The 14,330-nt window shown below is 38.0% G+C and overlaps 2 protein-coding genes across 3 annotated transcripts; both read right to left on the minus strand.

Moving 5' to 3' along the window:
- Positions 1–696: 696 nt before the first annotated feature.
- On the minus strand, positions 697–10,571 carry LOC145459382 (dnaJ homolog subfamily C member 12-like). Of its 2 annotated transcripts, XM_080338039.1 has the most exons (6): positions 10,429–10,571; positions 7,630–7,761; positions 5,486–5,572; positions 4,701–4,752; positions 4,341–4,364; positions 697–3,376 (listed from the first exon to the last, which is right to left on the minus strand). In XM_080338039.1, the coding sequence occupies exons 1-6, from the start codon at positions 10,498–10,500 to the stop codon at positions 3,285–3,287; spliced, it is 459 nt and encodes a 152-aa protein (XP_080194165.1). In that variant the 5' UTR covers positions 10,501–10,571; the 3' UTR covers positions 697–3,284. The 2 variants fall into 2 exon arrangements, with proteins under 2 accessions (XP_080194165.1, XP_080194166.1); XM_080338040.1 differs by lacking the exon at positions 4,341–4,364.
- Positions 10,563–13,672, minus strand: LOC145459372 (protein unc-119 homolog B-like). The gene has a single exon (XM_080338028.1). It carries the CDS (start codon positions 13,548–13,550, stop codon positions 12,864–12,866), a length of 687 nt encoding a protein of 228 aa, XP_080194154.1. The 5' UTR covers positions 13,551–13,672; the 3' UTR covers positions 10,563–12,863.
- Between the last annotated feature and the right edge of the window lie 658 nt (positions 13,673–14,330).

The following is a 14,330-nucleotide window of genomic DNA, read 5'->3' on the forward strand; positions in this document are numbered from 1 at the left end:
AGAAGTAGCTCTTGGTTGCAAAAAGGTTGGTGACCCATGTAGTATGTGAACGCGAAACACTCGATATGATCCAAACGGAATTGGAAATATCTGGGTTGAACAGGACGCTTGAACTCGAAACCGAACATAATCAATTGGACTCGGAGTCTAGTCTGAACATTATGACCCGGACTCTACCCTCTGCTCTCAGACTTGGATTTGACTCAGTGATGAATTGAAAATGACTCGAGACTCAAAACTAAGAGTCAGATCGACTTGTGACTCGGTTCCAACCCTGGTTTACGAAGCCTATCATTCTCAAATTCAAAGCATCTTTTCGCGGGCTAGTGTCACATTTGAATTCTGATTACGCATACGGCGTCGATATGCTCGTATACATAAATAACCAGGTCTTAAAGTAAACGCATTTCCGATTAATTTACACAGCACAGACTTCGAACCGCTAGCATTTCAAAGGATATGCTTCCTAAATTCGAGGCAACTTTTCGCGGGCCAGGCAGAGCTGAGTCCCCCGCCGTATATTATGTTCTGTTCTAGGCCAAGATCTGATTAAAAGACGACTCCAAGTCGTTTGGACACCTCCGCTTCTTTTCATTGTATCGCAGACTTGTGGTGTTATGATGTGATACAAATTTCATAAAATAACTCACCGAACTGCCGATCTAACACCCCGAGATCACAAAGCCAACACAAATATAAACGGAAGACACTTTATTGCACAATGATTCACAGACTACTGCACTACATTAACATGACGAAGATAAACACAATTTCTTCACAAGTTTGCATATTTCACATTCACAGATGATTGACAGGACGGCAAACCGAGAGCAAACCAAGGAACAATGGTAGCAAGATATGGTCAAAGTCGAAGTAACGACATAGACCTCCTCCATTACAATCAGAAGCACTCATTAGCGAAATGTGCCCAAACTACTTCAGGTGGAAGTACATAAGGTAAGGTCTTAAAAGTACTCTAGTAGTTCTACAAAGTAGATTTGGTCAAGTCGTCAATCGGTCAGCATTTGAGTGAAAACCTCGCCTGTGCCCAGCACTATGATGACAATATGTTCACTGTCATTGCGCGTGGTAGGTGCTATTATTCAGTTGGATAAACCTATTTTATGTAGACAAAAAGGTTTCCTCTGTAACCTACAAATTTCTCATTAGTGCGCGTTGTTTCGTGCGTGTAACTGTTTATTTCCGAATTGCGCTGCTACTATAGTACCGTATGTCCGTATACTTCAGGGGTGGGCAATTATTTTCCTCCGCGGGCCAAATGAGAAAAATAAATACGTTGGCGGGCCGAGTGAAAAATTTTAGCTATATTCTCCAGCGTATTTTAATTTCAATTATATTTCTAAATCACTTTGTTAATACATGCTGCTCCTAGAATGTGTTGATATTACGGAATGAGAAAGTGACGGCTAATTAAAAAATATCTATTTGCTGTCATGATTCGAAACAATGTTAAGCATGATACATTTCATCTCTCTTCAAACCTCTATTCACGTTCTTCTATTAAGACTCTAAAGCAGTGGTTCTCAAACTTTTTTAGGCACGTCTGCCGTTATGATAGTGAACAATTTTGAGACCCGTTATCATGATATCACAAAATGCAACCAGAATGCTAGCAATCCCAACGGATAGTTTGATGGCATTGGATGTTATGGCTGTTGATGAGCGAATTATGAAATATCAACGTCGGACAATACACAGAGCAACAGCTATAATCTGTAGTATATTGCGCGAAGCGCGAAAAAATTTTTCGATAAAATTGGACTTCGCGCCACACTTCTGATGCTTTCACGTCTCCCAGTTCGAGAACCACTGCATTAAAATAAATATGCAATAGTACAAAGCTTATATTTTCTTGGTCGCTGCCATCTGAGCAGTGTGCACTGTGCAGCTTAAATAGCTTTTATGTTGAGAGAAGCTTGCAGTTTTTCTAAACTTCGCCCTCTCTTGACCGAGTGTTTCGTGTTTTTGTCATAAGAACGACTTTAATTAAAATTCCTAATCTCGGCGACATGCTCGGCAAAAACGGAAGGATGGGTTTACCCCTGACTCCAGTATGCGAATATTTATTGCTCTAAATTCTAAACCTTCTTTGAATTTCAGTTTTCGGCTTTCTTTTTTGGCATGCCCGTTAATCTTTTATGTGTGATAGTTAAGACAGAGTCATAGTAATCGCGAGCACTGATCGACTTGTCTTACGAGAATTCGTAACAAATTGGAACACATACCGTATGACGCGTAATGTGACAATGGCAACGAGGAAGGTTTGAACTAAACTATATGGAAAGAGAAATTTTTGAGACTTCAATTGCTACTCATGCTTTGCCACATTGCCTATATTTTGAATCTGGATTACGCATGCCAGGTACGTATAGGCAGCGTAATCGGGGCATATTAATGAACAGGCTTCAAAGTAAACGAATTTCCTCTTCATTTGATACAGCCTATGGTTTTCGTCATTCAAAAAGCAAGTTTTATGCTATGAATTCGAAGAAACCTTTCGCGGGCCGCACAGAATAGCTTCGCGGGTCGCATTTGGCCCGCGGGCCGCACTTTGCCCAGGTCTGGTATACTTGATAGTTTGTTATTGTTGCCATTGGTACAATGCGAATTTCATGGTCTGTGATTTTGATTGTTGCGTCATACTTTGCCTTTTTGGTTTTGCTTTTAAATCTGTTAAAATCCCTTTTAGTGTGACGTTAACTCTTGAAAAGAGGCACCCGAAAAGTCTTTGAGTTCAATAACTATTCTGTTACAATGGATGTTGTATTGAAAGCTATATTCAAGTTCTGTACCGCGAACCACCTATTTCAGGACCAATACTTGAAAAATAGGTCCAGAAAGCGTCTTTTAAAGAAACATGTCCTGAGTGACAAAAACGAGTATACTATGAATCCGAGGCCTTCGATATCACCCAGGAGATTCACAGAGGCGAGTTGAACTTAAATGAACTCGATCATCAACAGTGAACACTATGACACGGACTCGACCCTTTGCTCCCTGAGTTGGACTTGACTCGGCAGTCAATTGAAAATGACTCGTGACTCGATTACGATCCCACAACTAACAAAAAATAGCATAATACACTATCACCTACTTTCTACTTTACAAAATACAAAGTGTGACAAGCAAGTAGTTTGTAAGTAGAAGCGGAAGTAGTCTGCAATCACAAGCATTCGAGTAAGTAGCAAAAGTAGGCAAAACCCACTTTTTCAGTACTCCACAAAACTAAAAGTGTTTTGTCACCGACCACCACTGATTGTAATCTAGATTTCGTAGTTTCGAAATTTTCTTCTCATTTCTTCCCTGACGTCAGTCACCGTACCATTGTCAGAAAAAACTTTTCTTTGCACGGAATCTAAATTGAAAATTTACAGTGTTACATTTTAATAACATATTTACGCAACAAATATATTATTAAAAGGTTAATTTAAGTTGGAAGGAAGTTGTACTAAAGAGCTAAAACTCTGCACGAAAACTTTGGGTTCGTATATATTTACGTAATGAGTACCTTGGGCCTACGATAACTTAGGTAACCAAGTTATCGTAGCCCTAGAAGTAGCCCTCCCAAAAGACATTCTTTTGAGAGTGTTACAGGTCTACTTCTCGTGAAATTTAATCGCATCACAGACAAATTGTTTAATTAAAAGTAGCTTACAAATCGTTTAAAACTAGTAATAAGCAGACTCGGACCACTCGATGATGCTGGTTGTCAAATCAGACTGATTAGAGCGGAATGCCGGTAATCTATTCCTAATCCAATTTGTGAAACTGTTCTTGTGCTCTATTTTAGATTCTAATTTCCGAGTTTCCTGAAAATGCTAGAGGATAACCGTATCTCGACGTATAGAAATCTGCCACTCTCCTGCTCATATGAGAATGAACATGGTTTTTAATGTATTTCTCTCCAATTCGGAATTGAATTTGAACAACTTCCAAGTATTTGCGCAATGCGCATTCAGTAGCTCTAATCTAATTTATAGCTATCATTCTAATTCTGATCTGATTTTGAAAAAAAAACTGTATAGCTATAATTTCAACTCGAATGTGAATTGGAAAATCTGCAAATCCTCTAGCTGTCCAATTCTTGTACAGTACAATGTAGAGCGGACTTTTGTCAGCATGAAAGAGGCAAAGTCGCAGTTTTTTCAAAATCGACCCAACAATCAAAATCCAGTAGTGTCAACAGGACTTCGCCTACCCAAATTCTAATATAACCATGCATTACTATAGCGTCAAAAAGGCAACATTAAACTTGTTCTTAAATTCGAGCATCCAATATTTGGGTTCATTTTCGAAAGTTCACCAGCCGCATCATTTACCTTGAAATGTTACTGGTTCCCAAGCTGAAAAAGTGAAAACCGCTGTTTGACAGGTCAGCACTACTATTCCATCTTAGTAGCTAAAAACTTCCACGTATTGATTTGTTTAGTCGCAACACTTGACTAGTCACTTATTTACACCGCAGCATCTTCTATCACCTCTCTTTCAAAGACATGAATTATTAACAATCGAATATGGCTCGCACAAAGAGACGAGCTTAGCGACCAAGTGTAAAGGTCCATCTGTGGAGAGTCTTTCGTTAATTCCTAATTCATGGCACGCAGTCAACAATGAGCTCATTAAAATTCATTAATCCAGCGGAAGTCTGCTGGAATACACAGAAATGAGACGCAACGTACCTTGGCTCTCGGTAATCCTTTCAGGGGACACGGTGCTCGCCCAATGCATGGACTGTAATGCAGAATATTGTATTGGTGTTGTAAGGGAGCAAACTCATACAAAGTACTGGATTTAACCCCTACTCACTCTAAAAAAATTCCAACTAGAACTGCCGCGTCTGCAACTACTGACTTTTTAAAACTCACAACTAGGACTAGAACTAGAACTAATGAACCAGGAAATTCCGCGATCGACTAACTAAAACACAAATGACCGGATTCAATTTCAAAGCAACCTGTTCATTTTTATTTTGTCGGAATCGGATCGGCTTTCCACATGAACATCAGTACAAGATTAAAATGGGAGGCGTTTTGACACAAAACACCCACCCCTGACCACGCCACTGTTAGTAGCGATGATTGTGAGCTAGCAATGGCTGCAAGAACACCGTCATTACGATTTACGCCAAACGACGACATGTTTTCTAGGCCTTTGGCAACCGTTTTTATAAATGCGCAACTAAAACTATTCAGGCTTCCAAATCAAATCCGCAATTAAAACTAGAACCACTCACTTATCAAAACTTGCAACTAGAAATAGGCCTATTCACTTTCCAAAAAGCGCAACAATAACTAAATCTACTCACTTTCAAAATCAGTGGCTAGAACTAGAACTAGTCACTTTTCAGAAATAGCATCTAGAATAAGAACTAGAACTAGAAAGCGGGTATAGTTGACAGTGAAGTGACTGGATATATCGGTAGTTTGTTCAAGTCTGCAATGTTGAATTCAGTTCTCAAGCTTACCATCTTCATTGAATTTCTCATCGTTTTCCACTTGTTGTATGACAAACCAAGGCCGCTATTCCTCCACAGATCGTAGTCTTTCCGTTCCTGTGAAGGGAGTAGAGAAATTTGATCGTGCCACTGAAAAAACATGCCTATAAATGCTTTGTCATACATTGAGTGCGCACAAACAAAGTGGTCGTGTTTTAGATCTGATCCACTTCTACTTCAGTAATTTGACAAGGAAAACTACTTACTTTTCACAATTTTGAATTCGAATACTATAAAGTAGTTCTGCGATAGGTTTGCATCACTTTTATGAGTGAAATTGTCATAAAAACCACACAAAATCCGAAGATTCTACCTCTACCTATTGGCAGTGTTATTGGTCATTTAGTGTCAGTCGTGGAAATACATCTTGCAATTCAACAGTAGCCTCCTTCGATGAAATGCAAAAAATATGCGACCCCTTGACCAAATCTACTTTTCAAACTGCTTGCTCGGGTAGGCTACTTTCCAGACATTCCATTCTCTCTCTTCACTTGAAGTAGCGTTTACATGTCTTTGAAATTGCTACTTGTACTTGTAATTGCTTACCTATCGATTCAGATCTGATCTGTAACAAAGTAGTATTAGGCCCACTAAGCAGGAATTTTCGCTTTGAGTAATAGATGAAGGGATTTAGTCTTTACACTGCTTTCTCATGGCACCCGAGATTACTCTGACAAGCAGGAGCACTTCCCGCAAAGATGCACGGTTGTAATGACACGAGTCACGGCTCGACTGCGACTCGAATCGCGATTTTTTTGGTGACTCGACATGAGTCGGGTCATTTTTTCAAATGCGTAAAATGAATTGACTTGAGTCAATTTTTGTATTGACTTGAATTGTACATGAATGTACCTGAATCGTGCATGACTCGATATTATGACGGGCAAGGGAGACATTTCATTGTAACTTGTAAGAATAGCCAAGTCCTCATACTTGGAAAATAGGGCCAGAAACAGTTAAGACTGAGGAGAATTGCGATATTATGAATGCGAGTCATTCTATACCACTCCGAGCTGAGTTGAAAAGGATTGAACTCAAAATCAAACAGTGAATATAATGAGTCAGACTCGATTGAAATCACTATGACTCGCCCTCGACCCTCTACAGGCTGACTTGGATTCGGAATTGACTCGGTGGTGACTTGAAAATCACTCGAGTCAAAACTATAAAAGTGACATCGACTTGTGACTCGGAGCCTTGTGACTTGTTTACAACCCTGTAGCTGGGGCAGTGGGCACAATAATCTGAGTACTCGAGCCCGGTTCCAACATTAACTATAATGATTCGAGTCGAGTAGTAAGAGACAATTTTTCGAGTACTGAAATGATACACTCCATCATCCCTAAGAGTTAGATTTCAACAAGAATTATAATGTCGATACTTTTTCCCCACCCTGGAAAAATAGATAGATCATAGATACCTTGATTAGGGGTTTCCAGCATCCAGTAAAAAGAAGTTACACATGTTGAAGTCGTGATCAACCACGTAGCATTGTCACAAAGTGCAATGACATACGTTTGGTTGAAAAAATATCAAATTATCTTTAATGCCATGTAAAATTAGCATCACATTGTTTGTTGGCTACATATTTGAACTTCCCATAGCCTATCATTCATACTCTTATCTCGAAACCTAATACTCGATTCAGAATCGAATCACCCAGGTACCTACATGGTTATGAAAAGCCTAGTTGTTACAGGTTATTCCAGAATACCTACATCAGAGCCAATTATGCTTCAGATCTGCCTAATCAATTTTGGAACAGTTATCGATTCAAATAGATACCAGTAGGCTACTCATTGCACTTTGCGACAATGTTGTGGGCTGATCGTGACTTCAACAAGTGTAGCAATGTCATTTCCACGATCGCATATAGCTTTGTAGTAAATGTTTTGCGTGCTGCTATATTATTATTCGAGGTGTACAATTTTCCACCGTGGAGATAGTGAGACAATGACTCGTTGATAAATTAACTGTAAATAGGCAGGAGCGTATCATTTCAACACATATAAACACAATCTCTTACTGCTGGAATCATTAGAATAAATACTCATGATCCAAGTGATCGAACCATTCTGCCGGGCCATACTGACCAGCACATTAGATGTTTTTACCTGCGGGTCAGTGAGCACATCTTTAGCAATCTGAAGATGTGCAAATGTCTTGGTGGCGTCTTCGTTGTTTCTATTTTTATCGGGATGACATTGTAAAGCTCTGATTTTATATTCCGTATTGATTTGCTCCGGCTGGAAAGAAAATGAAATAGAGTTTGGCACCACATGAAAATTTCTTTACAAAACATTTCAGCGAATAAATATTTATCATAGTCTAGAAATGAATGATGGCTTGAGTCTTGTGAAAATCTCCCATGCTTAATGAAGGATCAAAGTTAAGTCTATGTAAGTATGTATAACAGTTGTTCTTACCCATGGCAAGACACACACCTGACTTCTATATATGGTAGGCGTAGGGCACAAGTCACATTGATCCACACATTTGCAAATATTCATTTATAATCCTTTTGCTTTGTGTGAAAAAGATGTTCCAAACTTGCATGATATGGTAGATGTTAGAATTGACCAGGTGAAAATACGGGCTTTGTCGTGGCCTTCGATCGGAAAATTTTCAGTTTCACCAATTTAGGATGGCAACTACAAAACTTTTTTTCCAAATTAGAGTTGAATTAGAATTATAGCAACACCGTTATTTCCAAATTAAGATTGAAATTAGAATTACTGAATTCACGAGAACTTGGACATTGAATCAAGTCCCATTAATACCAAATCATGGTTCATTCTATTGAGCATTAGGGCTGGGCTCAATGATCCGAGTACTCGAATCTGAATCGAGTATTAATTTTAATGATTCGAGTCGAGTAGTATAAGACGGTTTTTTCGAATACTGAAATTATAAGCTTCTCGCCACTGAAAGTTGATTTATCAACTAGAATTATAGTTTCGATACTAATTTTCACTGTTGAAGCCTTGAGACCTTGATTGGCGGTATCGTAGCATACGAAACATATGGTACGAAGCTACGAAGGTTACTGGACGTAGCACATTACCGAAGTCATGATTATCCCACAACATAGTCACCAAGTGGAATGAAATTGGTATGGCCGAAAAAATACCAAATTATCATTTATGAGATGGATAAATTTCTTGTTGGGACATAAACGGTACATATTCGAACTTTGATGTATCACATTCTTTTACGACGTCATAATGAGTGATACTCGATTACTCGACTCGAAGCATATTACGTGATTCAGAATCATCCAGGTACTCGATTTTGCCCAGCCTTATTGAGTATGAGAATAGCAAACGTCTGCACAGTGTACAGCAAGCTTGGCTCGTTTCGCACGATACAGTTCTTTTGTTACATTAGCATGAAAACCAGAAATTATCTTAGAATGAAAATGAGAGTATAGTAACGTTTCACAAATTAAATTACTTAGCAATCAAAGGCCATAAATTCTGCCATTGGCAAACATCTGTAGGATGATCTCGCTGGCGGCTTGTGCGAAAAAATATCGAGGCAGATTTCGTCTCGTTGGGAGGGACCGTTCAAACTTTCATTTGTGTGCCTTGGAGTAGACTTTTATCAAAATACACCGACCAAGGCTGTGCCAACAAAACAAAAAGAGTTCACGTACCATCCCTAAATATTGCATTGAACGCTCTCGTATTCAAAATTTAATGCTGCCGGTGTCATATTTTGATGATGCGATTGTTGATATACAATGTTCTTTCCAATTCTGTATTACTTGCTGACGATTACCCCTGACGAGTATCAGCCGAAAATATTCGTGTTCATTTCAATATCAATATATTATTCAATTGTAAATTGATGTTCTGTAATTCTAAGATTCTCTTTTGATAAAGAGGAGTGAGTTGTCAATGATAACACAATTGTACAATCGAGCCCAACCTATATTCCATAGAAAAGATATCAGCCGTTTCAATTGGGATTAAATAGAGGTGGTTGGCTCTTATGTTAAAGGCAATGTCAGGGCACGTTATTATCGGAATATGGTGATGAATGCTTCATCAATATAAAGGAGTTGTCCTACTTTAAACTTTTAAACTCTATCTGAAATTAGTTCACTGTGGATGCTTGGACACACAATCTATCAATTATCAGGTCAAGTAATAAATATTCGAAATGAAGTATTGGCGAACAGAACGTTTACTTGTGGTAATGAACGTTTGCGCATGCGCAATGATTTCGCTCAGACTTGCCTGTCAAGAGAAACTGTAGTGGGTTTGTGCTAATATATAACTCTAAAACAAACACAATTCCAAAGACTTTCAATGAATTGTAATATTACTATACTGACTGCACTACAAATGATTTCAATCAGTGGTTCTCAGCGTGAGAAGCATTAACATTTTAAAACAAATCAACAAAATTATACAACCCAAAACTAAGAATTGGAACTGTAATTTAGTGAATAATCTGCTTCAGTGAAGCTATGTTAGGCTTGTTTTTTTATTTAAAGAAAATAGACTTCACTATTTACTTGATCCTATAGCACGTGAACCGGTGAAATGTAGGTTAATTGTACTAGCGAAATTCATCAAATTTCACTTGAAACGTCCTAGCTTTCATATATTACTGGCCTTAAACGAGTTACAGACTTCTTTCAAGCAGTTTGCTATGGCACTTTCACAACCACTTAATGACGTGTAGTAGCTCCGTTAAAAATGTGTTTCATTTCTCTAATTAATGGAAAAGACTTCAAACGCTTACATTTTGCAAGTGAGAACAAAATTGAAACAAATTTGGTGGACAGGTCGAAAAAGTAGACGCGTGTCAAGATCTAATGATCCGAAACTTATATGCATCTTATAACACGCCTCGACATCCGTCACGAAATCAAAAAATTCAATGAATTCTGATTGAGTTCTTACCGTGGACGACGGATGACATCCGATGACTTTGTAGTAATCAATAAAGGACGATTCCTTATCAGGTTCGAGCATCTTCTTGTTAATAAATGAAGATCAGGTGTGTCTGTGTATCCCTATTCCGAACATAGCACTAATTCTGTTAAGTAAAGCATGGTGAATGCACTAGAATTTACATGACAAAATAGCAAAATGTTGCTTAGAATACATGTCAAAACACTGTCATTAATAGATAATCGAGCAGGGTCTAATAAACCCAAAACGTATTACAAACGGATACCTAGGCTACTACAGGTGAGTACCAGATACACAGTGGCAAAAAATTTCGGTACTGTGTGATCATTCCACACCTTCTTGCAGAATCGGACAACTAGATAGTAATCATGTGAAATGCTTTCAAGTTCTCATTTTAATTCAAGACTTATATCCAGTTTTCCGGTACATGTTACAGGAGAAGTTTACAGTGTGAAATGAGCCAGGTTTGGTGTACAGACATTTGCCATTCGCATGCTTACATGAATGAACTATGATGTGTTATGAGCTGAACATGATTTTGTTGTGCAGTAACTCTAATTCGAATATAAGTTGGGAGAAATTTTCTAGCTATCATTCTAATCCGAATCTAATTGGAAAAGAGAAAAATTTTCTAGTTGTCCAAGTCTGCTTCTGAAATTCAGTTTAGTCTTGAAAACATTATTTTACATTGTGTGAATGAGAAATTGATATCAGAGAACAGACAGACACTATTATTCATATGGAAATGGAAATGAATGAATCTCCTTTTGCCACAATAAAATTATGACGACACACGAAAGGTTGATATTCTGTCAATTCTACATACGAAACACAATGAAGAAGTGGTAAACTGCACAGCGTCGCTATTGCAGGGACATTACAGGACATGTTATTACGAAGAAAATGAACGCCAAAAAGTTCAACTTGGTACAACAAGTGTCATTGAAAAAGTCTACTATCTACTATGGCATAGGCTACATAAGAAATTCAGTATGGCGTGTACAATTTCAACAACCATACCATAATTAAACTATTAACATGATGGATTTTGTGTTTCAAATTATAATCAATACTCTATGATCAAGCGAAATTGCATACTGGTTTTGCGATGGTTTCTAGAAGGTATCCTGAAATCCGTGAAAAAAAAAAAATTTTCCGAATACTATGTTTGAAAACATTCTACCATGATATTCTCATTAACCATTCTTCTCAAATTAGATTTGATAAGCATTCGTGTTCTTTGTAAATTAAATTTCAGTAACGAAAAGATCATACTTATTTAGACATGAGTATTTATGAGTATAATTATTGCCAAAATATCACCCACACGCGAATGTATAATACCTGATGGATTGTGTAACTAATAGATGCAAATATCAAGTCTACGATATAGATTTAGCTAGATTCAGCAACAGAAGCCGATAAGTGTCCGTAACTAAACGGAAATTGGACTTTGAAAACAAAATTTACTTTGGAATGCTAATAAATGTGGGCAAATATACTACACAGCAATCGCTACAAGTTTGATCGGCAGAATTTCATCAATAACGGCCACCTGTAAATGTATTCTGATGTTTGGTAGTTCCTAAGTGACATTGACAGAGAGCTGAGTAACAGATTTGAGACATTGTGGCCTCCAAACCAAATTATAATGCACGATTCCAAACAGCATCCGCGAATATTCAGGGTGAAAAGTCAGATATCTCCGACCAATTAAGCATCGGGAAAAAGCAAGCAGCACATTTCTATAGAGAAAGAAGATTATAAGTAAATTGACTAAATTCCTACACAGACGTAAAATTGGTTTTTGTAAATATCATACATATAAAAAAAATACACAACAGGTTATTCAAAAATAACTTTTTTTCTTATTTTCCTGGCTAGTTATGGAATTGTCAGTCAGGTTGACGAAAAATTTGCGCTGCACATCAGATTTGGCTCAAATCTAACCCGTATAAGAGAAGTTATCAAAGTACAAAACTTTGGATTTGCTGAAAATTTTTCAAAACCTCTGTTTCAAATTTTAGTGGCTGGCCAACTCGTAAGTTATATATAAGGTCTAAAAACTGATGCACAACACATTTAGGTCAATTCCAACTCATAGAAGCCAAGTTAGAAGTAATAATGATAGGACATCATGCAGTAAAGATTGTTTATTGCAAGTTCAAAATTTTCTACTCCAATAACTAGGATTTTACGGGTTAGAATTCAGCCAAATTTGATGTGAATCATTTTTAGCCCATTCAACAGTTGCAACAACTATCCAGCAAAATCTGAAACTTGAAAGTTATTTTTGAACAGCCATAACAACACAAAAACAAGACTCAGAAAGCTCTCATGTGATGTACACTATCAAATCTGACAACCTGTAGCGATGTGTCACATAAATCTCGCAGTGGACATTAATCGAATGGAGTATTCAATTACTGCACTCCGTTGTAGGCATATTCAGCCTTATTATGCATCACAAGTCTTCCATCGGCGAAATAGAAACTATCAGACTTTGTTTCATACGGAGAATTCACCATTTCCTTCATCATGTCTTCAGACAGGGTCGGGAATTCGTACATGTGTTCGCACGAATTTTTGCTGTTCGGTATGCAAAATCCAAAGTCAAAATCAAAGCTCTTCAGTAACTGATTGCGAAAATAATGTCTTTCGATCATGCGAAAATTTTTCACCGGTTCATCACCAATCACAAACTCTACAGTAGCACCAACCGTTTTTAGCTTGAGAAATTGCGGTGTAAATTGGTAGCGTACAAATCTGCTTGCATTTTCGTCCATATCTTCTAAAGCTTGTGGATCCATCTCTTCCACACTGTCTGGCTTCATTATTTCAAATAAAACACTTCCGGTATCCAAATTTCTGATTTTAAATCTCGTGAAGTCGATCCCGTAAACATTCGCGCTCAAAGGACAGAGATAATTCTCGGTAGAGGTTGCTAGCTTCAAGACGTGTTCTGGTTTTATTACGTCCATTTCCTTCAATTCTTGTTCCGTTATGGTGTCGCCGCTGCATTCGCTGTCTGAGTTGCGCTTTTTCTGCCTCGCGAGGAAGCCAGATTTCTTCTTATTTCCGCCTGATGACATGTTTTTGACACTGGCCATTAGCGTAATCCGAAACTAACTTGGGAACGGTACAGCAAACACTAAAAAAAAACTCAACTGAGTGAGGGATGCTACCATTTACGAGTTGCCATCGGGAACTGGGAAAACTCATGTGATGCGAGCGTCACCTAGACGTGAATGAAAATAAATGATGTGAACATAAGGTGTCGATAGCGGACCATTCTCTAATCGGCGATGAGCAGATCTTGATTTCTGAGAACCCGAATCCGAAAAATCTCATCCCAAAATCTATGCGAATCCGAAAATCCAAATTAAATTACTTTATTCGAATAATTCTGAGCCAAGACACAGCTCTGAGGGGAAAGCTTTTCAGGGGTTAGCTGGTTTATATTCAGAGGGGGTCAAAGTAGTCAACAAAGCTACTCATGTAGAAGTAGAAGTAGCGACAAAAAGATCTACTCAAGTACGAGTAGAAGTACTTCTCCCATAAGCAACATAAAACTACTTGAAGTAGAAGTAGAATTGACTGACTTTAAAAGTACTCAAGTAAGTCAGCCCACGGCTCACGGCCTAGGAAGCTGATTACGTCCAATATCATCGCGATCTCCAGATAAAGGCCGACGACCCCAAGATATGGAACGATCTCTCTGTGATTGAAGCATCCAATCGGCTTTAACCAACTCTAGGAGTATACCGTCAGCTTATAATTGCGATTACAATCAGACTTATTTCAGTAAATGATGGTTATTTATATTCATTTTGATTGCATTTTTTGGCGAGGGTGGGGCCTGGAGCTTATACTAATATCATTATATACGT

Source organism: Botryllus schlosseri, chromosome 16, assembly GCF_051294905.1.
Source record: "Botryllus schlosseri isolate E-star chromosome 16, Bs_hap1, whole genome shotgun sequence".
In the NCBI taxonomy this organism is placed as follows: domain Eukaryota; kingdom Metazoa; phylum Chordata; class Ascidiacea; order Stolidobranchia; family Styelidae; genus Botryllus; species Botryllus schlosseri.